Source organism: Monodelphis domestica, chromosome 3 (assembly GCF_027887165.1).
Source record: "Monodelphis domestica isolate mMonDom1 chromosome 3, mMonDom1.pri, whole genome shotgun sequence".
NCBI classification, from domain to species: Eukaryota; Metazoa; Chordata; class Mammalia; order Didelphimorphia; family Didelphidae; genus Monodelphis; species Monodelphis domestica.
The window spans coordinates 170,081,396-170,107,062 of NC_077229.1; the positions used below are offsets into that span (position 1 = coordinate 170,081,396).

General features: G+C 37.9%; 1 protein-coding gene and 1 long non-coding RNA gene across 4 annotated transcripts in view; one reads left to right on the forward strand and one right to left on the reverse strand.

The window, feature by feature from the left end:
• Window positions 1-9,250, reverse strand: part of LOC103094018 (uncharacterized) — a 75,875-nt gene extending 66,625 nt beyond the window's left edge. For both annotated transcript variants that reach the window (XR_008917545.1, XR_001629096.2), the window contains exon 1: window positions 5,152-9,250. This is a non-coding gene — a long non-coding RNA (uncharacterized LOC103094018). The remainder of the gene's footprint in view (window positions 1-5,151) is intronic.
• Window positions 9,160-25,437, forward strand: PABPC1 (poly(A) binding protein cytoplasmic 1). 2 transcript variants are annotated; one of them, XM_056823256.1, is made up of 16 exons: window positions 9,160-9,219; window positions 10,285-10,792; window positions 13,499-13,692; window positions 13,833-13,948; window positions 16,119-16,258; window positions 17,576-17,670; window positions 18,005-18,142; window positions 18,702-18,797; window positions 21,395-21,661; window positions 21,861-21,951; window positions 22,358-22,468; window positions 22,568-22,722; window positions 23,273-23,357; window positions 23,891-24,021; window positions 24,358-24,452; window positions 24,975-25,437. In XM_056823256.1, the coding sequence occupies exons 2-15, from the start codon at window positions 10,600-10,602 to the stop codon at window positions 24,448-24,450; spliced, it is 1,905 nt and encodes a 634-aa protein (XP_056679234.1). In that variant the 5' UTR covers window positions 9,160-9,219; window positions 10,285-10,599; the 3' UTR covers window positions 24,451-24,452; window positions 24,975-25,437. The 2 variants fall into 2 exon arrangements, with proteins under 2 accessions (XP_056679234.1, XP_056679235.1); XM_056823257.1 differs by lacking the exon at window positions 9,160-9,219 and adding an exon at window positions 9,309-9,449.
• The last annotated feature ends 230 nt before the right edge of the window (window positions 25,438-25,667 follow it).

Below are 25,667 nucleotides of genomic sequence, written 5' to 3' on the forward strand. Positions count from 1 at the left end.
CTTTGCTAAGGTTGTCCCTTGCAAGTTGCCTGACCTTTTAGTGATTAATTTGACCTTCATAGGTACTTAGCACCCTTTTGTATTAGATCTAAAAATAGACCTAGCTTAAGGGCTTTTGGCCTCACTATAAGTATTAGTTAAGTACCTTCATAGTTCACTAAGGAGTTTTACAACTTTATCTTCCCCTATACATATGTCTAAGTATGGGTGGAGTAATTTTAAAGTTCCCAATACATTCCTGATCAAGTACTTCTATTGTCTAAATGAGGAATAGCCTTAACCAAATGTTCTAAGGTAGAGTTTGAGCAGTTTTAAGATTCACAAGCTGTTAGGTGCAAAGCAGTCCCATGGCTATAATGATTAAGCTTTCTTCTGTTTGTTATTTATTTTATTTTATTTATTTTGACTGATCACTAGCCACCTGTCGGGAACCCTGGAGTTGCGAATGGGGCTGGACCCTGACCGTGGTACTTGGTTTTCTTGGTATAATACTGACCCTTTATGGTCCCTTCTATCTCTAAATTCTATAGTCTTGGTGGCATCTATTAGATGCTGAAATTACTCATCATATCGTGGTTCCTAAATTTCATCAAGAATTGGTCAAAGGCTATGAACAAAAACTTCTCAAAAGAAAAATTGTAAACTATTAATATGAAAAAACATTCTACCGATAATAAAAAGAATTACAAATTGAAACAATTCTGAGGCTTCACTTCATGCTCCCTAATCAAGCAAAGACAACAAAACACAGAAATAGTCAATATTGGAGGGTTGTAGAAAGACTGGCACAAGTTTCAAATTCCTCAACTTCACCCCTAAGGCACAGAAGTCATAGCCTCAGTTTCTTCCCAATGTTTAGTCTGCAATTGTGTGACATAGGTTACAGACCTAGGAATAATAGTGATATCTGTGCTTATGGTGGTCCATTTGGGAAGCTGTAGTTTTAGTGACCACCTGTTATAAATTTAATTTTTGTTAAAAATTAAAGAATACATAAGATTTTCTAGGCAAAGAAGAGCACAAGTTTGACATTTCAGTTTTTACAGACTAAAATGAGAATCTTCACTTATCAAAGGCAGGCTGAAAAACTGCCTAGGAATGTGGGCTCAAGGGATGTCCATGGTGGAACAGGTGTGAATCATAACTTCTGATCTTTCAATGAAAAGAAAATCTTCCCAGTTTCCAACTTGAGAGTTTAGGAAAGGGAAGTTTGTTTTGAAAACAAAAATCATGGATTGCTAAATGAGTTACATTATCTTCTAAACTTTTAGGATATGTTAATTACATTTTGTAGATATCTCACCGTATGTGTCATTGTTGCGTTTTGAATGAACATTATAACAATTTCCATGTACCTTATAGGTCAGAAAATGAGAAAATACAATTGTAAAATGACCAGAAATATACAAAATGTGTAAATCTGGAAAAAAAGATATTAGTATATTATTAGTGGAATTGTGACCTAATCTACCATAATGGAAAGCAATTTCTAATTATTCAGATAAAGTGACTGAAATTTGATTTCCAATTTAACCCTGAAATTTGATTGCTAGGTATATACCCTGAGCAGGCCACTGACAAAAAGTAAAGATCCATTTATACCTAAATATTTACAGAAGCACTTTTGGGAACAATAAAGAACTAGAAACAAAGTAGATGTCTATCACTTGAGAAATGGGACTAGCATAACAAATTATGATAGATGAAGGTAATGGAATAGTGAAGAGATAATAATTGTAAAGTTCTCAGCACAGTACCTGCACATGGTAAGCACTATATAAATGTTAGCTATTGCTTAAGAACTGAGGAATATGAGAAAACAGAAAAGCATGAAAAGACTTTTGTTAACTGATAACAGAGCCAGTAAAATAATATATACAATAATTGCAACAATGTAAATGGAAAGAACAAACCACAAAACAATTGAAACTGAAAGTTACAAAAGTGTAAAAGGCAAGCTTGGTCCCAATGAAGTAATATGGGAAGACACATCCTTCTCTCTCACTTCTCCTTTGTAGAGGTAGAGGGATACGATTTTTTTTGGATGTGTTGATCGATTTTGCTAATTTTTCTCCTTTTATTTTTTCTTGCTAATTCTTAATTATGAGAGTTTTGACAGAGGAAGGGAAGAAAATGAGGAAACCTAAGTCCTAGAAAAACAAAAACTATCCAAAATCTATTACTTTTTTTAAAATGGCCATTTAATTAGGTTATAATTTAATTAACTATTGTATATCAAAAGAGTCTAATGGATACAGAACTATCCTTAGAGACAAGAAGACCTGAGTTTTGTCTGTGACAAGTGATATTGGAAAGGAAGGCAGGCAGACAAGGTACACACTTTTTTTCTTTTTAAACCCATGCCTTAGTATCAATTCTAAGATAGAAGAATGGCAAGAGCTAGGCAACTAGGGCTAAGTGACTTGCCCAGTCAGCTAGGAAGCATCAGAGTCCATATTTGAACCCAGATCCTCCCGCTTCCAGGTCTAGCGCTCTATCTGCTATAATACCTAGCTACCCCACAGCAAGCATTTTAAAAAAACTAATAATAAGGGTCTTTAATGGAGGTAGAAGGATGAATTTGGGAGGACACACTGAACCTAAGTCCTAGAACTTCCACTGAACTACAGAATCACAGGGTGCTTATAGAAATTTTGGAGAAGGGGAGAGGATTTATGCCCTGTCACTCACCTGGTACCTGAACTAGCCATAGTCTAAAATGGTTAGGAAAGACCTAGATTTAATAGCCAAAGGCAAGAGTACCTGAGAGTAGCCTAGATACAAAAAAAAAAAAGAAAGAAAGAAAGTAGCAAGTATTTTTAGGTACTTACTATGGGACAAGTCATTTAACCTTTCAATGTCCTAGTCAACTTTCTGTAGACTGAGTTAGAAGAATATTCATCTGAATGGAGAGCATCTTGACACCCAAAAGTTCCTTACACTGATGAAATAAGTCTTATGATAAAAATACCATCTATACTGAATATAGGAACAAAATATATACAGAAAACAAAGGGGTTATATCCCACTTAGAATCTAGAAAAAAGAGAACCAGAGAATAAGACTTTTGCCAATATGTCTAGCACTGACCAAAACACTGAGTACTCCAATTCTAATATTAGTTGTCTAGACAAGAAATATCCCTACTGTGGAGAAAGGCCATTGACTCCATAGTCACAATTTATAGAAATATATAAAGACCATAGCTGTTATTTGTTATTATTTTTAAGATTGCTTTCATCTACTCAGTATCTAATATCTCCTTATTACTTACATATTGACTCCCTTATAGAAATAAACTCTTTGAGGGCAGGGATGATATCAGACACATAAAGCTAAATAAATGTTTGTTTATTGATTGATTGTTAACTGATATTCCTCAAAAAATTCTAATCCCTTTCTTTCTAATTCTATTGTCATCAAATTACCTTTTAATACAATTTTACCTAGAAGGCACGGCTATGCAAATAATTTCTAAATAATTGTAAGCTTGCCAAATATATCTTCCACTAAAAATAAATTGTGCATAGCCAAGTCTAGTAAGGGAAGTTTAGTCTTTTTAAAAATTAATAAATAAAATAGCCTTTTATACATTTATTAATTGATTTCTCAGATCCTGATTACTATTTGGTAAACTAATCTGAACTTGCATCTGTAGTAATTACTACAAAATACCGACATTCTGAGGCATTTATTTATTCACTACTAAAGAATGCTTACTATGTACACCTCAATGTGCTAAGGGTTGGGCCAGATGTAAAGACAAATAATAAATTGTTCCTGTCTCCAAAAAAGCTTACACTCTAGTAGTAAAGAAAAACACATACAGATTATTATTACTGATCATTTTAAAGGATTCCTGATTTTACCAATATAAATATTCCTAACATAATGAATAACTAGAATAGGGTTTTAGTGGAGGCTTCAAGATAAATGGGTATACAGCTTGTTCAGAGCCCTTTTCCTGCCTGCTCTTCCTCCCCTGGCACTGCTATCCAGCCCAACCTACAGCTCCAAGAAGCTGTAGCATGCACAGCAGCCATGCCCTGACAACCACAGATAAATGAGATTGAGGTTGACAAAACAGGCCTCAAACCCATTAGTGAAGTAGAGGGATGTTTATTCAGGCATGTAAAGGCTCCCCCCTATAGAATGGATGGATAAGAACAATTTGTTCCCATGGCCATGAAAGGTGGTGGAAGTAGGCACTATGGAGTGCTTAGAGCTCAGTTAGGCTTTGAAAAAGCCCCAGGTTGTCCATTGCATCCCACACTATCACCAATCATCTTGACTTTTATTATTGCACTTCAATAACTCTGGAAAAGAGAATGAGGCTGATGACTTTGTACAATTCTGCCTCACTTAAATCTGATTTACTGGTGAGGCAAAAGACATCACCAATGATGTCATTTTGGTCCTCTTCAAGTGCAAAGGAAAACAACCAACCAACAAGATAGACATAATACAAATAAGATTATGACAACTTCCCAGAGGAGTATAAAATTCTATGAAATCAGATAAGAAAACAGCTGGGAGATTATGAATGAGGAGATGATATGTGACCTAGGTGAACTCCCATTTTACCTGCAACAAAAGTTGACAGGAGCCTGTTCCTCCACAAAATATAGAGCAAGGGGAGAGACATGAAACAGTTTCATTTCATTGATGAGGATAAACCTTCCATCAATTAACTCCTCTCTGCCTTAGGAAATGGTTTCCTAAAGTTCATAAGAACATAGTTTTGGCTGTTAGAGACCATATAGGACATTCCCTCAATTTACAGATACAGAAAATAAGGTGAAGTGATTTACTTAAGGTATACAGAAAAGGCCACCCAGGTACTCACTCACAGGGCAGAGACAGGATTTAGTTACCAGAGTCCAGATCTTCTGTGCCTCTCCAAACTTAGCAAAGTTGATCCTTAGATAACAGAGAACAGCCTTCCCAATATTACAGAACCTAGCTTTAGAAGTCATTTTACAAGTCATTTGTCTAAGATCACATAGGTCTTTGGATGACAGACTCACTATCTTGGCTTAAGCAGTAGCCGGGGATAAATCCTAATCCAGATTTAAGGTCCTGATAGCAATTCATTTCTACTTTCATATAACACACACACACACACACACACACACACACACATATATATACCCCTTTTTCTCTTCTGACATTGCCATCAGCCTGTTGTATGTCCTCATTCCCTCACACCTGAAGTATAGCAATGGCTTGCTGGTTGGTCTCCCTGAGGAAATGAAGAAAATAACCATTAATTAAGCATCTTCTGTGTCCAGATACTGAGCTATGTTCTTTACAAATATTATCTCATTTGATGCTCACCTCACCATAACCTTGAGAGATAAGTGCTACTATAATCCCTTTTTTATAATTGGGGAAACTAAGGCAAACAGGTTTAGTAATCGGTCAAGATAACACAGCTTGTAGTGTCTGAGTAACCAAACAAACACCAAATATCTCTGGTCCCCACTTTCCTATGAATACTGTTTCCTATTATTAGGATATAAATTCTTGAGGATAGAGTCTCTGTATTCCTAGGATTTGGCACACTTTAGTAAGTTCTTATTCTTATTTCAATCAACCAATCAATTGACTAAGATTGAACCTTGGCATCTGTTAAGTACCTTACAAAAAAATTATTCATTCATCAATCATTAGGAGTGGAGCAGGTAGGTGGCTCATTGGATTGAGAGCCAGGCCTGGAGATAGGAGTTTCTTGGTTTAAATTTGACTTCAAATACTTTCTAGCTGAGTGACCCTAGGCAAATCATTGAACCCCAAATGCCTAGCCCTTACTGTTCTTTTGCCTGGAAACCTATACTTAGAATAAATTTGAAGAAGATGAGGATTTTTAAAAAAATCATTAGATGGGGTAGTGGTGCAATGGAAAGACCTCTGGATTCAGTTGGAGAACCAGGGTTTGTCAATCTTAGTTTCCTCATTTGTGAAATAAATCCCTCTAAGGTCCTTTCTAACACTATAATTATTATCTGAAAATCCTACTCATTAGAATGAATGCCCTTCAGGCTATCACATGCAAAATATAAACCTTCTGAATACCTAAGAATTTGGTCCCTAATATCTTCTAGGTAAGTGTGAGGATCAAAAGAAAAATGTATGCAAATCCTAAAGTACCCCACATCGCATTTTTAGTATTATTATTTACTATGAGTACATTATTTCTTTACTAAAGGAATATTTTTTAAGTATCCCCCTCCAAAGATTTTCCTTTCCTGGGACCTCTTCTTAGTCACAAAGAGTAGTTGAAGACATCATTAAAACAGTCAATGACCATGTCTTTTATATTATACAGAATCTTATGAATATTTTAGGTGCTCTTCTAATTACCAGTGGCCTGAAAATTATCTATAAAAATCTAAGAAACTTTAAATGATAAAAATTCTCTAGATAACTGAAGTCAACTGCATCAAGCTGAAAACTCAATGGTGATGGTGTCAGTATACATTCTTAGGGACCCACAGTGTGATGCTGTATACACATAGAGTAATTATTCTGTCCCACAGCTTGCAATCTAAAATTAAATATAGTGAAACCAGATAAACATAGATAGCACTGATTTTTTTAAAAAGTGAACTGAAAATGAAAATGATGCTAAAAAAGGAGTTGATGGAGAAATAGAATATAAGAAGTACAAATAGTTGATTTATTTTCCTTTATGCCCATTGGCTTTATTGTATTGTAAAAAATAAGAGCTATTAAGAACCAATTACACCCATTAATCAAACCTTGGTTCTCCAACTCTAAATCCAGAAATATATATAACCACATGAATTAATCAATATTGAATCAGTTCTGGGAGGCTTCTAAAACATTCTCTATCAATAAACTAATAAGAATATTAACACAAAAGTCTTGCTCTAATGCTACCTCAAAGGGTATGGGAGATCCCAGGGTCTTGAACATTATACAAATGGAGTCCAAATTTGGTCCTACCATGCCAGGAAAGGCTTCAAGAAAGGAGAGATAACAGACTATGTCTGCATTCCAAGAACAAGTCTATGGTAAATTCAAAGTAGTTTGATCTAGCTTGGCCACAGAGCAATAAAATTTTGGGCCACAACTCTACAAGACAGTTTATAGTTTGGAAAAGTCTAAGGTGGAGGGCGATCCTTATTGATGAAAATACAATCCTTAAATACAATAATTTTTTTTCTTTTAAACTATGAATTATGAAATTTGAGGTATCTTTATTTTAATAAGTCATACTTAATACAAAATTATCATATTAGGGTATGTCTTAAATTCTTTTTCCCCCTCACTTTTAATTCTACAAAAGAAAGATTTGAATTAATTTTTGCCTTATATTTATAATGGCATAACTGTTTTATTTATTTTATTTATTTATTAACCTCATAATTATAAAACATCTTTTAAAGGAACCTACAGAAAACTACTTGAGCATAGAGAATGTATCTGTTTCTTTTGTGGTTCCCTAGGTCACCTAATACATTTTCTGCCAAGTGAGCATTTAAAAATAATTTTGTTGATACAGATTTCTATACAAAAGTCTAATGGTAGGGCTAGGAGGGAAAGAACGTAAGACTTCAGTCAAAAGATCTGGGACAGGTCTATCTGTCATTTATGGGGTTACTGCAGCAATTTCTCTGACTCTCCTTTTCTTTATCTATAAAAACTGGATAATAATTCTAAATTAGTCTCAAAAGATTGTTGTAAAGAATGCTTTGTAAGTTGTAAAGAGCTTTATAAATTCAATTTTATCATTTTATAATAGCAGTCTCCCTTCTTTCAAAGTAGAAACAAGTTATGCTTCATTGTTTGCCTAAGTACACCAACTTACAATTTTACTTACTACTATAAACTCAATTATTTACAGGAAATTTCAAATAAACTACCAACCAGGCACAAGATCAGTCATAGGTTAGTGCAGAAAAGGATGTCGGAGATTACTTAGCTGAATATCCTATTTATAAAAATGAGGAAACTGATGATCAGAGAAAGCTAAAGGTAACTCAAGTAAGAGAGACTGAAATCAGATAAAGTTCCCTAGCCTTTCAGCAATTCACTGCCAACATTCCAATTATTATAATATTGTCTTCCCCAAAGCTATTTTATTTTTACTTCAAAATGAGGGTGAACTGGTTAACTGTGAAATGCATACGAGAAACCATGAATTAACTTCTGAGTAGATAACTGCATGTAGTTTGCTTCAAGAAAGTAAAAGAACCCTGATGGAGTTTGCAATTCAGGGGCTTATTGGTTTGCTTTTTGAATTGTTTTGGGTTTGTTTGTTTTTTTTTGCATTATAAGGATACCCAACCTTGTAATAACAAAGCCATTATGGTAATTAGTCTTCTAGTATTTGATATTTAGTATTGCTAATGGTTAATTTTTAGAAATTACTTTTAACGCTTTACTATTTAGTATTTCCATTTTTCCTAGGTGACAGTTCTCAATAGCCTGAGTTCTTGGGGAACAGGGAAAACGTCATTCACTTTTCACATGATCTGGGTCTTTAAAATACTGTGAAAAACTGTCAGCTGCCTTATTAGGAATAAAAAATCAACAGGCCGGCCCACAATCTTGCTCATACACAGAAAGCACTTGACGTAGGCTGAACAGAATTGAAATACATGTCTGCCAGGCTGCACAGTTAAGGTAACAGTCGATCTTCAGGACACAGGACAGGCAGTCTTACTCGAGTCCATAAAACTTTAAAAAATTTTAACTGTATGCTAATACAGCTTCCTATGGTCCCCGCCCCCCACCCCTGCATTTAAAAACACTAAGAAGAGATCCAAAGGCTTCAGACTGCCAAAGAGGTCCATGACTCCCCCCAACCCCCCCAAAAAGGGACTTCTGCCTCAGGAGGAGCAAACTCCTCCATGAAATGAAATCCCGAAGAGCAAATTAAAGCCCGATGTGTAAATCTTTCTCCAAATAGAGCCATCAAATTGCAAGTTCGTGGTGGCCGTGTGGGAACTGGGGCTGTCATCCCAGGCTGGGAGATGAAGGAAAAAAGGGGGTCCTGAGGGTTCAGTTTATGGCTCAGGAACGTGACCTTTAACGAGCCCGGGATGGGCACGTGCTGGTTGTCACGCGCCCCCTCCCCCACATCCCCGGCCCCGTGGAAAGGGTCTCCCCATTGGGGCGGCTAGCGTGGGCGACCGTTTAACCGAAGACGGAAGTCCGGACGCGGGAGGTGGCGGTGGGGGTGGGGGTGCGGTGAGTCGGGGCTCCTCGGGGCCCAAGGGAGGGAGCCGGGCTCCGCACGGCCCGAGGCAGCGGGCGGCTCCCTCACGCCTCGGACGTTCGCTGCCCGCCCGCCGGGGGGAGGGCGGGAGATGTGGCCGTTGGACTACGGATCCCGGCCGGCGCCGCGCCGCGCCGCCTCTTGGGGTCGCCAGAGCGGGGGAAGCGCTGCAGGCTGGGACTCGTAGTCTGGCCGGCCTGGGGTAACCGGGAGCCGCTCGCTGCTCCGTCCCATGCATATTTCAGGGCTGGGGATTGGCCTCTAGGCGCCCTCTACACCAGGAGAGGCACTAGCCGGGAAGGAGGGGGGGAGGGGTGTAGGTAGAAGAGGGGGTGGGACAAGTCCCGGGGTAGGGCGCACCCGGGGCTGGGGAAGGGAGGAGGGGAGGCTCTGAGAAGGGGGCTGGAGGCCGCAGCACGTGGGGGGTGGTTAGAGCGAGGGAACCAGGAAGCCCCCACGCGCCGCCCACCGCCGCTGTGACGGGTTAACGCTTCCCCTAGTGGAGGGTGGATCAGGGACCTCCTCCGCCAGGGAGTCGCCCCTCCCCCAGCCCCGTGTCGACGCTCGCTCCGCCCCATCCTCTGACGCATGCGCGGCGACCCCACCCCCTTGTCCTCTCCACCCCACCCCTCCCCACACCCGCAGCCGCCGCCACGGCCTCTCCCTCTCCTCTCTGCTCTTTCCTCTCCTCCTCTTTTTCTCTCCCCTCCTCCTCTTCGTCTTCCTTCTCGTCCTCCCCCTCCTTCTGGACTGACGCTCGCGCCGGGCGCCGGCGTCAGACGCGCGGGGGCGGGGCGAGTACGACGCCGGGTATAAGTAGAGGGTGCGGGAGGCGGCGCGTCCCCTTCTCCCCGGCGGTTAGTGCTGTGAGTGCGGAGTGTGTGCTCCGGGCCCGGAACACACATTTATTATTAAAAAAATACAAAAAAATACAAAAAAATCTTTTAAAAAACCCACAAAAAAATCATAAAAAATCCGCGTCTCCCCCGCCGGAGACTTTTATTTTTTTTCCTCTTTTATAAAATAACCCGGTGAAGCAGCCGAGACCGACCCGCCGCCCGCGGCCCCGCAGCAGCTCCGAGAGGGAACGAAGAGACAGGCCTTCCCCGCCGCCAGGACCACAGCCACCTCCCGAGCCAGCCCCTGAGCAAGCAGCACCGGTAGCCGGCGGCGGATCGTACCCGTTCCGTGGCCGTTGAGTAGTTTTCGATTCCGGTTGATTTTTGTCCCTCTGCGCTTGCCCTCTCCCCTCCTTCCCAGCCCCCCCGGCTCCAGATTCCGGCCCCCCACACTCCCCTACCTCTTCCCACGGAAAGTTCGCGGCTTGTGGCCCTTCGGGCGGCGGCGCCGAGATGAACCCCAGCGCCCCCAGCTACCCTATGGCCTCGCTCTACGTGGGGGATCTGCACCCCGATGTGACCGAGGCGATGCTCTACGAGAAGTTCAGCCCGGCCGGGCCCATCCTCTCCATCCGGGTCTGCAGGGACATGATCACCCGCCGCTCCCTGGGCTACGCTTATGTCAACTTCCAGCAGCCGGCGGACGGTGAGAGCCTGGGGCCGGGAGGGACGGGATCGGGGACAGGGAGGCCACGAGGGAGCTATGGACCGGATGGGGGAGGGAGTCCGCGGGGACAGTTTGGGAGGGAAGCTCCTTAGGGGGTGAGAGAAGAACTGGGGGCGCGGGTGGGCCAAGGTTTGGGGTCCAAGTTGGAAAAAGACGAGTCCGGACTGGACTGTCCCTGGAGCCATGTTCACACACACACACACACGCGGCACCCACACGCCCCTCGCCCGGAGCACTTCCTTCTTTGCGACCATTTTCTCGGCCGCAAAGCCACTTCCAAACTTTGATGACGCGGAGCTTTGGGGGTTGGGAGCCTGTGTTTCCCTAGCCCTCCCCCTCCAAGGCGTGGGTTTTGCTGGTTTGGGGCGTTGGGCGCCGGCCCATTCCACAGCTGCCAGTGATATGACTCCTCAGGTATACGGGGGGACTCAAGCTTCGAGAAGCCCAGGAAAAGTGTTCATGCCAAAGAAATCAGGTGTCCCCAAATACATACCACGTGTTGAACTCTGTAACCCTTAGGCCCGAGGCCTACGTCTGCTGAAATTCAACGAGGGGGAGCTCTGGGCCTTGATAGGCATATTTCCCCGACGGTAACTTGATTAAAGCTCATTGGGAAGTATGTGGGGGTTGGGAATAGTAGAGGTAAGGGGCTGTCTCTGGAAGGCACTCTTTCCCCTACATTCCCCTTCGGCTTCAGAAAAGGGGCTGGCCATCAATGTAAATATCAAAGTTCAAAACGATATATCAACTTGTATCTGGTTGATTTCAAGCTGTTGAGAAATTTCCTCAATATTTTCTTTGCTTTCTGTTTCACCTGATGATGTGACTTTGAGGTTTCTTCTGTTACAAAGTTTCATTGCTTAGTACTAAAACACCATTACCTAAAGAGTAGTAGTGGAATTTTATTTTGATGTGAAATTACTACTAAAGTAGGTATTCATCTGGAACCAAGATTGTGAAACATGTATCAGTGGTCTGAATAAATGATTTCTAGAATTAAAACTTTTTTTAAACTCCTAAGGGTAAAATGTATCAACAATTGTAGTCACCCCCATCCTAAATATTTTTAATTCAACTCTAAAATTTAGCCAAGTTTTAACAGATTTGTGGCTAATCAGATTGTTAGCTTGACAGAAGTGGCCTGGCATCTGAATCTTTTTTTCAAAATTAAATTTTATTTAATGGTACTTTTAAAGTTTTTACATGCTACAAAATTCTGAAATGTGAAAGCTTTATTTAAACTTGTTTTTCATCTACAGATTCCTTTGAAAGAGGATTTTAATTATATTAGGAGGAAGAAGGCTTCTGTCATGGATTAGCATAATTTTTCTATAAAATACCAATTACTTGAATTTGCCTCTTCCTTTTTGTGCCTTTAAAAGCATTGTAAATGATACTAAATGGTTTTCCCCAAAATATTTGATTTGTAGTTTAAATGATTTTTGTTTACTTTTGGCAGTTGGTTGACGAAAATAAGTTATAGTAATTTGGCTATCACTAATAGCAAGAAAACAGCAAATTGGAGGTGGTTCATAAGGACAGCTTTAAAAGTTTTAAAGAAACAAAAATTTGTTTGAAAAGTCTAAGATGTGGGTTGCCATGGATACAGGGTTCTGTTTACATTACTGGTCCTTTCTAGTAGTTAAAAGAACAGTACAGCAACCAATCAACAGGAAGCATTTCTCAATTGGGATTTTCTACAATTTGTAGGCTTTAGGGTCAATTTTAAGCATATATCATTCAGACCTGACTTTTTTGGTTACATATTGCCTGATAGGATGGGTTTATACACTAATCTTTGAGAGTGACCAGCTAGCTTCAAATAAATAGGAAGAGGTGACTCATTCAAAAGAGGTTCAAGCAAAGTCAGCTAAAACCAGGAGAAACTGAGTATGTGTGTGGTCAATTGATAATGGGCTGTCTAGCTGATTTCCAAAATGTAGGAACTGGAACTTTCATTTGTAGAAAAGTGCCTGGGGCATCATAAAAAGTTAGCTTTTTTTCATGCTTTATATTATGGGGAAAGGTCATACTACTTGAGGCACCTATGGCCTTTTTGGCCTAAGGATTTTTAGATTTTAAAGATTTGACCTAGATTTTTCTTATCTGAAATACCTTATAGATACAAAAACAGACTAAGTCAAACCTCAACTGCAACTGAAGCAATTAATTTGTAGAATTGATGCTTGATTTTGTGGTATTTGTTTCACCTGTCTAGTAAGGATTTGGGCCAACTCATAATGTTTTACCTAGGATTGCAAACTGTACTATAAAAGTAGAGAAGTATTTATATTACATCAAGGGAAGGATGTTGTATAGCATATAAGAATTACCATAAATACATACCTTTAATCATCTGAATATTGAGAAAATTTTTGGGAAATAGTAGCTCTATTCTGTTAAGAAAAGAATGTACCTTGGATGAAGAATACCTTGGATGAAGGAAGATAACCTGCCAATAATTTAAAAATTCTGTTGTATATCATTTTTTTGTTCATGGGAAACAGCCGGAGATGTTTTTATCATACTTTTAACAGATTAAAAGCTTTGACAGCTTCTCCATTGCCTGCTATATATATAGGAAGAAACATTGACCTGATACCATTTTGAGGTTCTGGGCATTTCATTTCCCTTCAAAGCATTTTAGAATGTGTAGATAATTTGTTATTTCCTTTCACCCCACAGCTGAACGAGCATTAGATACAATGAATTTTGATGTCATTAAGGGCAAGCCAGTGCGTATCATGTGGTCTCAACGTGATCCATCACTACGTAAAAGTGGTGTGGGCAATATATTCATCAAAAATTTGGATAAATCCATTGATAATAAAGCATTGTATGATACATTTTCTGCTTTTGGAAACATCCTTTCTTGTAAGGTAAGTTAAAACTCCAGTTAATGAATATATTCGTTTTTAATGTTTAGTCATGCTTGGATGAGGTAAATTACGGATCAGAATATTCTTTGAAACTACTAAATGAAAAACAACTTTAGTAACAAAAGATAATACTTTTTTAGGTGGTATGTGATGAAAATGGGTCAAAGGGCTATGGATTTGTACACTTTGAGACACAAGAAGCTGCTGAAAGAGCTATTGAAAAAATGAATGGAATGCTTCTTAATGATCGCAAAGTGTAAGTATATAGCCATTTTAGTTTTCATAATTTGTCTAACCACGTTGGGACCAGCCAGAGATGGCAAGGGGAACACAGTGGATAGAGTGCCAGGGCTAAAGTTAGGAAGACTCAGTCTTCCTGAGATCAAATCTGGCCTCAGACAGTTCCTTAGCTGTATGACTCCATTTGAGTGACAAGTCAGGGTTGCAAAAGCTATGGAAGTAACCTGAGGGAGCTCCAGGTGACCTTGGGAAATCACCTAATTCCGAAATTCAAAATGGAAATAACTCAGTTTGACTAAGATAACTTCATTTTAAAAATTCAGGATCATGAGCAACAAATATTGGTGCTTACTATGCTGCGCAAGGAATTGTGAAATGGCATTGGGGGTACAGAGAATCCAAAAAAGTTCTTGTCACCAAGGGATTTACATTCAACTGATACAAAACTATAGTTTAAAAAATAACTATACTGCAGAATTGCAATGGGGAAAATAGAATGGAGAGGAAAAATTGTGGCAAGTTAAGACTTAATCAAATATGGAAATCTAGAACAGGTGATCCAAAATGAAAACAAAGGAAGTATATATATTTGAATACTTAATTTTGAAATTGTCTATAAGATAGTAATTGGTGACAGTAGAAGTTTTAAAGATTAAAAAGCGGACACTTTTAAAGCAAGAAAACTGAGTAAAAATGATTTAAAATGAAAATTCTGTCAGTGATTTTTGACTAAATAGATTAATGAAGCCTTTGAAGTTGTAAAACAAATGCCAAAAGACTGAAGTTATTTCAAGACTTAGTCAATCTTTACTTACAATACAAAAGAAAATCAAAACATTTTATTTAGAAACACTGAGGAGGTCTGCTTCAAAGTAACACAATTGGAGAAGTCTACATGTTGGGAAATTTTGCCATTTGGAAGCTGAATGAGAGCAAAAATGAAATATCTTGAATATTATATGTACTTTAAAAAAATCATTTGACAAATCATTTTTATATTAGTGGACAAATGAAGTACAGTCCTTGGTTTTTTTCCTATTATAAAATGACCAGAAATTTCAAAAACAGTGATAATTTCCAGGTATTTTTACTTGGGTTATAAGTGAAATAAACTAAAATTTACAGCACCACCTACTGATATTTTTAGTCGGGAATCCCTTGGGTTCTAGGTGATAGAGCTAGACAGATCAAAGATTTATAATACAATAAGTTGATCTTAAAGGTAGCAAGGTGACCCAGGGGTCAGGGAAGACCTAGGCTCAAATTCAGCCTCAGAAATTTACTAGCTATGTGTAATGCTGGGGAAGTGCTAACATCTATTTCACTCAATTTCCTCAACTGAGGAAATTGTGATAATGTAGCACCTATTCCTCCTCAGGGTTGTTGTGAGTTTTTAAAAGATATTTGTAAAGGTGCTTCCACAGTGCTAGAACACAGTATATTTTTTCCTCAATAAGTTCATTAAGCATTTGCCAATCTTGCCAGATACTGTTAGGGATTCAGAATATAAAGAAAAGCAAAATAGTCCCTTTTCTCAGGAAGCTCAGACTACTAGATAAGTGATTTTTTTTCTTTTTTTATCTTTTTTTTTAACCCTTACTTCTTCCATCTTGGAGTCAATACTGTGTATTGGCTCCAAGGCAGAAGAGTGGTAAGGGCTAGGCAATGGGGGTCAAGTGACTAGCCCAAGGTCACACAGCTAGGAAGTGGCTGAGGCCGGATTTGAACCTAGGATCTCCCATCTCTAGCCCTGGTTCTCAATCCACTGAGCTACCCAGCTGCCCTCGATGAGTGATTTTATTAGTAAAAAGTTACTCCATAATCCACATACTTCCTGTTGAGACACTACTGTTCCATTTTAGGATTAGTTAATGTTTCCTAAAACAATATGGCCATAAAAGGACAAAACCCATGAATTGGCATCATAGAAAAATAGGAAATTATGCCTAATTATTGTGTATTTTGTTTAATATATTTTTGTAGGATGTTGCTAATAGGAAAGTAGCAGGGAACCTCCTCCCCCTCAAATCTATTCAAAATGAGGTTGGCTTTGCACTAGTTTACATTCAAACCACACTAATAAAGATTGTTAACCATCATAAAATCAAGACAACTTCCTTCTGAACTAAGAACAAAAAAACCCGCACAAAACTAACTAATATTGGTCTTTACATTTCTATAATTAGCTTTGTTGGTCGATTTAAATCCCGTAAAGAAAGAGAAGCAGAACTTGGAGCTAGAGCAAAAGAATTCACCAATGTTTACATCAAAAATTTTGGTGAGGACATGGATGATGAAAGACTTAAGGAGCTCTTTGGCAAGTTTGGTAATGTCTATTGTTGCATTTCTTTACACTTGTAAAGTTCTTAAGCTATAACTTAATTGTTATTTTTTTGTAAATTTTACATGTTATGGGATATATCACAATTTAGCTCTTAAATTTGAACTATAATTTGTATATCAGTTTAAGCTAACATTTCAGTCTACTGAAAAAGTTCATGTAAATGTGATGCTAATTAACAATCAACAGTAATATCAGGTGATTGGAGCCAGCCTACTTAACCAGGAAATGTTCCAGTTATTAGTTTTGGAAGTTATAATTTTATGATATTTAAGAAATAATGGCATTTAGCAAATGATTTCAATGCTTTGGGATAGCATTAATTTAAAAAAAGTCATTTTTAATTTACAAAAGCAATGCTATTGGTTTTGGGTTAGGAACGGAATTTTGTGCTAGTAAAGTGTATAGTGACATTTTGAGCAATGGCACATTATTCATAAATTTAGATCTTCTGTGCTATCTCATTAACTTTAACCCTCAAAAATCACAGATTATCTTGACTTAAAACACTGGAAAATGTAGTTTTATTCATCACTCATCTTAACTCTAGGAAGCTTGCAAGTCTGAAAAGCTAAGGAAGATTTTTTTTTTTAATTGGGTATAATACCTTGCATTTTATAGCATAGTGGGAGAGTCTAGAGAAACTGATCTTGGAGTCAGAAACAGCTGGTTTGAAGTCTTATCCATGACATCATCAGCTCAGTTAATATGAGGCACACAACATATAACTTGAGACAACTAACTCTAAAGCTAGTAAGTGGCCAGTGTGTATGTTAGAAGTTTTTCCTGTACACAGTTCTAGACAAAAAACGAAGATGGGAATACCAGTTTAAAGAAGTGATAATTTGTTTAAAAAGTGGCAAACCCAAGTATAACAGTTCTGTCAAACTCCCTGTACACATGAGACAGCTTGTGGATACATCATAAGTAATTTGTTTCAAGTTGGAGCAAGGCTTAGCCAATGGTAATAAATAGTGTTATTTATTTTTCTTAAGTTCACAAAAACAACTACTCAAGTAGTGTTTTAATAGAATAAAAAAGAATGAACATTTGGTCTGAAATCCATTATAGATGGGAGCAGGAAGGCTTTTGGAGAAGTAAAGAATTGTACAAGGAGAGGGCTTCGCAAAAATATGTCAAGGAAAGAATGTCTCCATTTGCTAGTTCATGTCACCTTATGGTACTAGAACTTCTGTGTTTTTCAATATTTTCTGGCTAAAAGTTTCCCTCTACTTAATTCTTTATCTTTTCAGTTACTTCTGAGTAGTTTTGAAATAAATACTATGTTAATTTTTTTTAAAGGACCTGCTTTAAGTGTAAAAGTAATGACTGATGAAAGTGGAAAATCCAAAGGCTTTGGCTTTGTGAGCTTTGAAAGACATGAAGATGCACAGAAAGTAAGACTTTAATGTTCCTCAAATGATCATCTTGAATGCAAACAGGACAAATAGTCTCAAAGTAAAAAAAAAAGGTGGTGTGTGGGGTATTGGGATCCTGATTGTGGCATACAGGTTAGTTAGGTACTGTGAAGACATTTCTATATACATATATTTTACATGAGAAATGTATTTTTTTACCAGTTTTTAATGTATATGAATTCGACAATTTTTTAAATTACAAAACAAGCTTTGATTGTCCACTGATACTCAAAAGTAGACCAGTTGATTGCTCATTCTTAATCATTTTATTAGACTGCTATATAAGTCTAAAATAACTTTGTAATCTTTTAAGGCTGTAGATGAGATGAATGGAAAAGAACTGAATGGAAAACAAATTTATGTTGGCCGAGCTCAGAAAAAAGTAGAACGACAGACGGAACTTAAGCGCAAATTTGAACAAATGAAGCAGGATAGGATCACCAGATACCAGGTTTGAATTATTTTGCTTTTTAGTTGACAGCCACTAAGGCCAGGATGGGGAATAAGTATTTTTTTCTTTTGAGGGAAAATGGCCACTATGGCAAAAAAGAAACTATTCAGGTTCGGTTTAGTATATTTTAAATATCTCTCATTTTAAAACTTAAGACTGGAAGGTAACATTGGTGTGGGGGATGGAGATAAAGTGAGAAGTGAAATGCCCTAAAGAACAAAATGAATAAAACTTGGAAAACACTTGAAATTTGCTGAATAGGGGGCAGCTGGATAGCTGTATTGAAAGCCAGGCCCAGTGACTGGGAAGTTCTAGCTTCAAATCTGACCTCAGATATTTAGCTGTGTGATCCTGGGCAAGTCACTTAACTCCCACTGCCTTAGAATTCTTCTGCCTTGGAACCAATACACAGTATTGATTATAAGGCAGAAGGTAAGAGTTGAAGTTTCCTTAATAAATATATATTAGACTTGATGAAATTAAGCATGTATATTCATTTTTGAATCCTCATCTTAAAGATTTTTTCCTTAAATACTATTACACTTAACTTTTTTTTTAGGGTGTGAACTTGTACGTGAAAAATCTTGATGACGGTATTGATGATGAGCGTCTTCGAAAAGAATTCTCACCATTTGGTACAATTACTAGTGCAAAGGTAAAGCTTTGGGTGTTAGGTTTTTTAAAATATGAAAAATTTATTTTTGTATGTATCTGTAGGTGGGTGGATTTAAGTGAATTATCTAATTACTCATCACAGTAAATATGTAGATACAAATACATTCTAAGAAACACTTTTTTCAAAACAGTTTTAATCAACGTCAACCATAGATCTCTGATCTGTAAGTCTGTTGTTACACTACAACTGAATCATACTTGATAATTTCTAAAAAATGGCATTAAGTACCTAGGAATACATAAAAAAGGCAAAAAACCTGCAACATTTCCCTACTCAAGGAGCTCACAGTCTGATGAGTGAGACGAAGAAAACTGTACAGATTAGTTATGCATAATATAAATTGAGGGTAATTGAGAGAAGACTAACACTAATGTTAAAAGGGAGGTTGGCAAAAATTTCCTTTAAAAGGTAGGATTTTTATCTGGGGCTTGGAGGAGACAGGAGAAGGGGAACTTTGTAGACATGAAGGACAGTCAGGAAATGTACTGTACTGTGGAACATCAGGGTGTCCAGTAGCACTGTACATGGGGTGAATAAGGTGTAAAGACTGAAAAGGTTTCTAGAGCTTTGAAAAACAGGATTTTATATTTTATCCTAGAAGCCATTAGAGTTGGTTGATTTGGAAAGAAAGGGCAGAAAGAGAGACTTGTGCTTTTTTAGGAAGGTCAGTACCACAGCTGAGTAGAGTGGAGCAAGACTTAAAAGCAGGAAGACCCAACCAACAGACTGTCCAGGCATGGGATGTCCTGGTAATGATGGACTTTTTCACAACTGATTAGATAAGGGGAATTGGGAGAGTATGAAATTGGGGAAGATGAAATTCTTGACATGTTGAGTTTAAGATATTCAGGGGACATCTAGTTTGAGATGTCTGTAGACAGTTGAAGATAGGACCATGATGGAGGTCAGGACAAGTAGATCTGAGTCATCTGTAGTAAGATGAGAATTGAAACTGGGAGCTGGTAAGATTATGAGGGTTCTAAGGGAATGCCCAGGAACAGAGCCTTGGGAGAGACTCCCTCAAGATGTGGTAGAAGATCCAGCAAAAAAGGCAGAAGTATAGAATTTGGAGAAAGCATAGGGCACTTAAATAATTTAATTTAGAGTGGGGGAGGGAGCATGAGAACCTGCAATTTCTAGAATCAATAATACACAAAGGTTTTAAGAGCCAATATTTGGATAAAATAGAGGCAGTTAAGGTGGTACAATGCTGGATTTGGGGAGTCGGGAAGGTCTGAATTAAAATTGGTAGCTGTATGATCCTGGCCAAGCCTACCTGTTTCTTCAATGCTTTGTAAAATAAGGTTAGTAAATAACATCTACCTTTCAGGGTTGTTAAGAGGATAAAATGAGATTTGTTGTTAAGCACGAAGAACCTATTCTTTTGTGGTGAAAAAATGCACCGGTTTCTAGTTTACATTTGAGGCTTGTATAGAAGTATAACTGCTTCCGAAGTATTTTTTCCCTTAGTCTAGTACCTGGGTCTATTGGAAGTTGAATACATTTGTGAACCAAATTTCCTAAAAGGAAGCCTATAGTGTAATGACTTTTCATAATTAAATGACTTCCTAACTTAGATGGGAATCTAAATTTCCATAACTGTTTCAAACCTTAGGGCCTTACTTAACCAGTGGCTAGGGGGAGGGTTTGAAATAGAAAAATCAAATCTTTGTAATCTCCACCAAAAAAGCAATTTGGTTTGTCCACACTATCATTGATAAATTGGACAGATTTCATTGGATCTGATTGCAAAGTACAATATAAAATGGATGTTTGGTGAACAAAATCCCCAGGGGGTTAAGAAAAATTGGCCAAATGGTTATTTTATTCCCATTATCAATATTAAACACTGTTTATTACTAATTCACAGTTTTGTTATTAGTTAACAAGCAGATTTTCTTTGGCTTTTCCAAAGTTGGTTATAGCAAAAAAGGCACCTCATCCTTATATTGCACTGAACTAAAAATTGGCTATCATAGAATATAAGTGACTTTGAACACATTTTCAATATATACCAATATGCAGTATCTAGGAAAATAATAGCGTGTCATTAGTGGTTCTTGGGTATGATGGAATGAAAACTAGACTAAGGCTCCCACAATTTTTCTATCTTGTGACAACATGAGTGCAACAATATTAATTGACAAGAGAAGTTCATGTTTCTTTTTCCCATTTTGGAGAGTTTAGAAAAATAATAAACTTCAACCCTAGGTGGTTTACTGGGCTAAAAATAGGATGTAGAATACAAGTAATTTAATTATAATCTCCCAGGAGTTTAGAACACACCTGCAATAAACCCCAGAATACAGATTATTCAGGAGCAATCAATGAATGACATGAGTGGTTCCTTGTATGACATAAGGAGCATTTCACTTTGAGGCTCAGTGACCATGGAGACAAGCATTTTGGCATCTGAATCCTAATTTTGTCATTGCAAAAATAAGTCTAAAAACTAAGAACAATGAAGAAATAAACAAGGTGGTGTGTGTAAAGCCCTTTGTGCATGATTGTTATTGCCTCTCTGGAATAGTGTTTAATTTCTGAGGTTTTTCTGTTTTTCCCCCTTTTTTGATAAGGTGATGATGGAAGGTGGCCGCAGCAAAGGGTTTGGGTTTGTATGTTTCTCTTCGCCAGAGGAAGCCACCAAAGCAGTCACAGAAATGAATGGCAGGATTGTTGCCACTAAGCCATTGTATGTAGCTTTAGCCCAACGCAAAGAGGAACGGCAGGCTCACCTCACAAACCAGTATATGCAGAGAATGGCAAGCGTCAGAGCTGTGCCCAACCCTGTAATCAACCCTTATCAGCCTCCTTCAGGTTACTTCATGGCAGCTATTCCTCAGGTATGTACTAGAGAAAAGAACATCCTCTTAGATTTAAATTAGGTTATGTAACATTTGTCAGTTTATAACATAAGAGTTAAAGCTTATATGTTGATGTGTTTTACCAGTGAGGGTTTAGTTGAGATGTACCTGCTTAATAGGTACGGGTATTTTGGAGATATTTGGAGATTGTTTTAAGTGATTTAATTTTGTTCCCAAGACTCAGAACCGTGCTGCGTACTATCCTGCTAGCCAAATTGCTCAACTCAGACCAAGTCCTCGCTGGACTGCTCAGGGTGCCAGACCTCATCGTAAGCCCTTTTCTTCTATGAAATATACTTTTACTTTAGTGGACATCAATAATTTTAAGTTCTTCACACTAAATTATGGTCAAGATTACCTTTATCTCCTTTTCATAATGATCATGTGCTTAAGGAATCTATTAAGTGGCTTTATTTTCCTAAAAATAAAGAGTTGTAACTTAGTTTTGTTTGCTCTTCAAACCTGTGTTTTGTGCTGACTAGAAAGAATTTTGGTACAGTCCATTTAGTGGTCTTAAAATAGTGTTAGGAAGATGTTCCTAACAACATGGAACTTATTTTTGTTGTCCTTATATATCTATTCAGATGTGAAGTAAATGAGACTTGAGTTTCAAAGAATGTAAATCTGCATTCTCTTGATAATATGAGTAATACATGGCTGCATTTTTAAATTAAGCATTCCAGAACATGCCCGGTGCTATCCGCCCAGCAGCTCCTAGGCCGCCATTTAGTACAATGAGACCAGCTTCTTCACAGGTTCCACGAGTCATGTCAACACAGCGTGTTGGTGGGTATTGTTTAGTCTTTGGGCTGTAACAGCTAGTTTTTTTTTTAATTGTTATAAAGTTTAGTTAAAATATTTTAAAATTCTTCCTTCCACCTCCAGCAAACACATCAACTCAGACGATGGGTCCACGTCCCGCAGCTGCTGCTGCTGCAGCTACTCCTGCTGTCCGCACAGTTCCACAGTATAAGTATGCTGCAGGTGTTCGCAATCCTCAACAGCATCTTAATGCACAACCACAGGTTACCATGCAGCAGGTATGGATTTAATTCTGATTATAAAAGGTGGCCATCCCGACAGGAACTGAAGGCAGCAGCATAATAAAGCAGTTTGGGTGATTTAAAAAAAGTTTATTAGCATCTGTCTCCATTTTTCAATAGCAAGTGAAATGCCAGGTTTTTTCCTAATAGATGAACAAACATGCATTACCTTGTGATAGAATTTAAAGGAAAAAAATAGAACATGTGATAATCACTTTCCTCAGCTACAGAACTTATAGGTAAAAACAGCTGATGATTAACAACCAGTTGCTTTGATTTTAGTCAGAGAACCAAGACACCTCAGTTTCTTTTATCCTCTTTGGTGTGCAGTTTAGCAGAATATTGGTGGAAATGTTTGCAGGAGGGAAGGGTAAAGGGAGTTCAGTGGTTACTTTTGAATGGGTTATGGTCCTTGGAAATTCTGGTTTTACCAGTTTATTTCATATTCAAGTATCCTGTTTGCAGTCTACATTATGCCTTCATCTGTACATAAAAATACTAAGGTACTATAAAATTATGCATTTGTTCATTAATATTTTATTTCTAGCCTGCTGTTCATGTGCAAGGTCAGGAACCTTTAACTGCTTCCATGCTGGCATCCGCCCCTCCTCAAGAGCAAAAGCAGATGTTGGGTATGGATCTTACTTAGCCAATCATGAATTTTATTTCAGTTTCTTTGATTTTGATGTATCCACTTGTATTTAATGACAAATCAAGGAGTTTAGGGTTAGAGATCTAAGCAGTATGCTTTTTAGGAGGAAAATGAGAATTTTCCAGTGTCTTAGTGGCATCCAAGCAGGCAATAGGGTATTTTAAACTGATTTGAAGTGATCCATCTCAAGATGTAAAGAGGATCTTTATTCCTTTTCTTGGGCTAGAGATTTCAAGACATGATTTTCAGTTTCCCAAAATGGAGAGGGGAAAAAAGTTTAGTTGATCTTTTCATGGGAGGAAAAATTGATTTACCCTGTAGTGACTAGGTGATAGTTAATGGATAGTTTGACACATGGGAAAATTTTTCCATGAAAGAAATAATAGTAAAGCAGTTTTTCCCTATATTTTTTCATATATAGAGCACAAATACTAATATGCTTCTTCTGTAGTTTTGAAAGATGCCACCATAAAATAATGGATTTCAAGTATTTTTATTCATCCAACCCCTTAGGTGAACGGCTGTTTCCACTCATTCAGGCTATGCACCCCACTCTGGCTGGTAAAATCACTGGCATGTTGCTAGAAATTGACAACTCTGAGCTTCTTCATATGCTTGAGTCTCCTGAGTCTCTCCGTTCTAAGGTAATTTCAGTTTCTCACCTAGGCTCTAGTTTTTTTTCTGGTCTTTACTAAGAAAACTATAATCCAGTAGTAGAAAATAATATGCTTAAGGATTAGATTTGATGAGGCATATAGTTATCCCTTATTCTGTGGTGTCATATACAAGGATATTCCTCCCCATTGCCTCTATTGGAACATAGCTAGAATAAGATACGGTTACTATAGTAGTAGAGCTTCTGTCATCCCTGCCTTTGTAGCCATGAAGTAATTATTACTAACTTCACCCTGGGAGTTAGTACAATAAGAATTTTGTTAGCCGATAGAACCCCCTTCATTCCATTAATTGATTCTCCTTAGGTTGATGAAGCTGTAGCTGTACTGCAAGCTCACCAAGCTAAAGAAGCTGCCCAGAAAGCAGTTAACAGTGCCACTGGCGTTCCAACTGTTTAAGAGTAAGTACTTTGGGGGGGGGGGGGGGACACCAAAGTTTAACCAGAGGAAGAATTTAAAATGTGTTATGTAGGAAAATATTCTTCTGGCTACTTTTCTTTATTTTACATTAGAATCACTAATTACAGTGAGAAAGAAGAAAGTTTTATGTTTGAAATAAGGGACCATGTTGCCCTCCTGCCTCACATTCATTTATTTGGTATATCAGCCAGAAGAAAGACTTATGGGGTCAAATAACCTTATCTCAGATAGTTTAATAGGTATTGCCAGCCAAGGACAACAAATTGATGGGTTTTTCTTAGGTGGAAAGGGTAGTGCTACCTACAAGACAGTTTGCCCTATGATATAATGGTGGGTGGAAATTAATGACCATCTAAGATTAAGATGGCATACTTAACTATTTGAGTGGTTGTGAATATCAGCCATTCTACTTTTGGGTACACATTCTAAAAATTGGTGACCCCTGGCTTAGAGTCTTTCCTATTGCAAAAAAGGAGATCAACTTTTTTTTTTTTAACTTGCAGAAAGATCAGGGACCACGAAATGGAACCTCTGCTTCACCGAAGAAAAATATCTAAACATCGAAAAACTTAAATATTGTGAAAAAACATTGCAAAATATAAAATAAATAAAAAAAGGAAAGGAAACTTTGAACCTGATGTACCGAGCAAATGCCAGGTCTAGCAGACTTAATGCTAGTCCTAGATTACTTATTGATTTAAAAACAAAAAACAAGAAAAAACAAAAAACCCAAAAAAATAGTAAAATATAAAAACAAATTAATGTTTTATAGACCCGGGGGGAAAAGAATTTTCAGCACAGTACAAAAATTTAAAGCATTCCTTTCTTTAATTTTGTAATTCTTTACTGTGGAAAAGCTCAGAATATCACCACTGTTTTAGATAACAGAATTGATAGCTGAGCAAGGAAACGTAATTTGGATTATAAAATTCTTGCTTTAATAAAAATTCCTTAAACAGTGGACAATGACTTTTTTTATACTCTTTTCAGTCTGTTTATATTGGCATGCTTTAAAGTAGCTAGCGTCTGAGAGTACTGAGCTGGAATTTAGTTAACGATGCCATGTGTTCAGTTGGAAAGTCTACATATTAGCTGTTGCTTGTTGAACCTTCAGGTGTTAAATCTATAGTGTCCCTTTTTAAAGTTACTCAAAATGAAGAGGCAAGAATAGATTAAAAAAATATTAAGACATTACA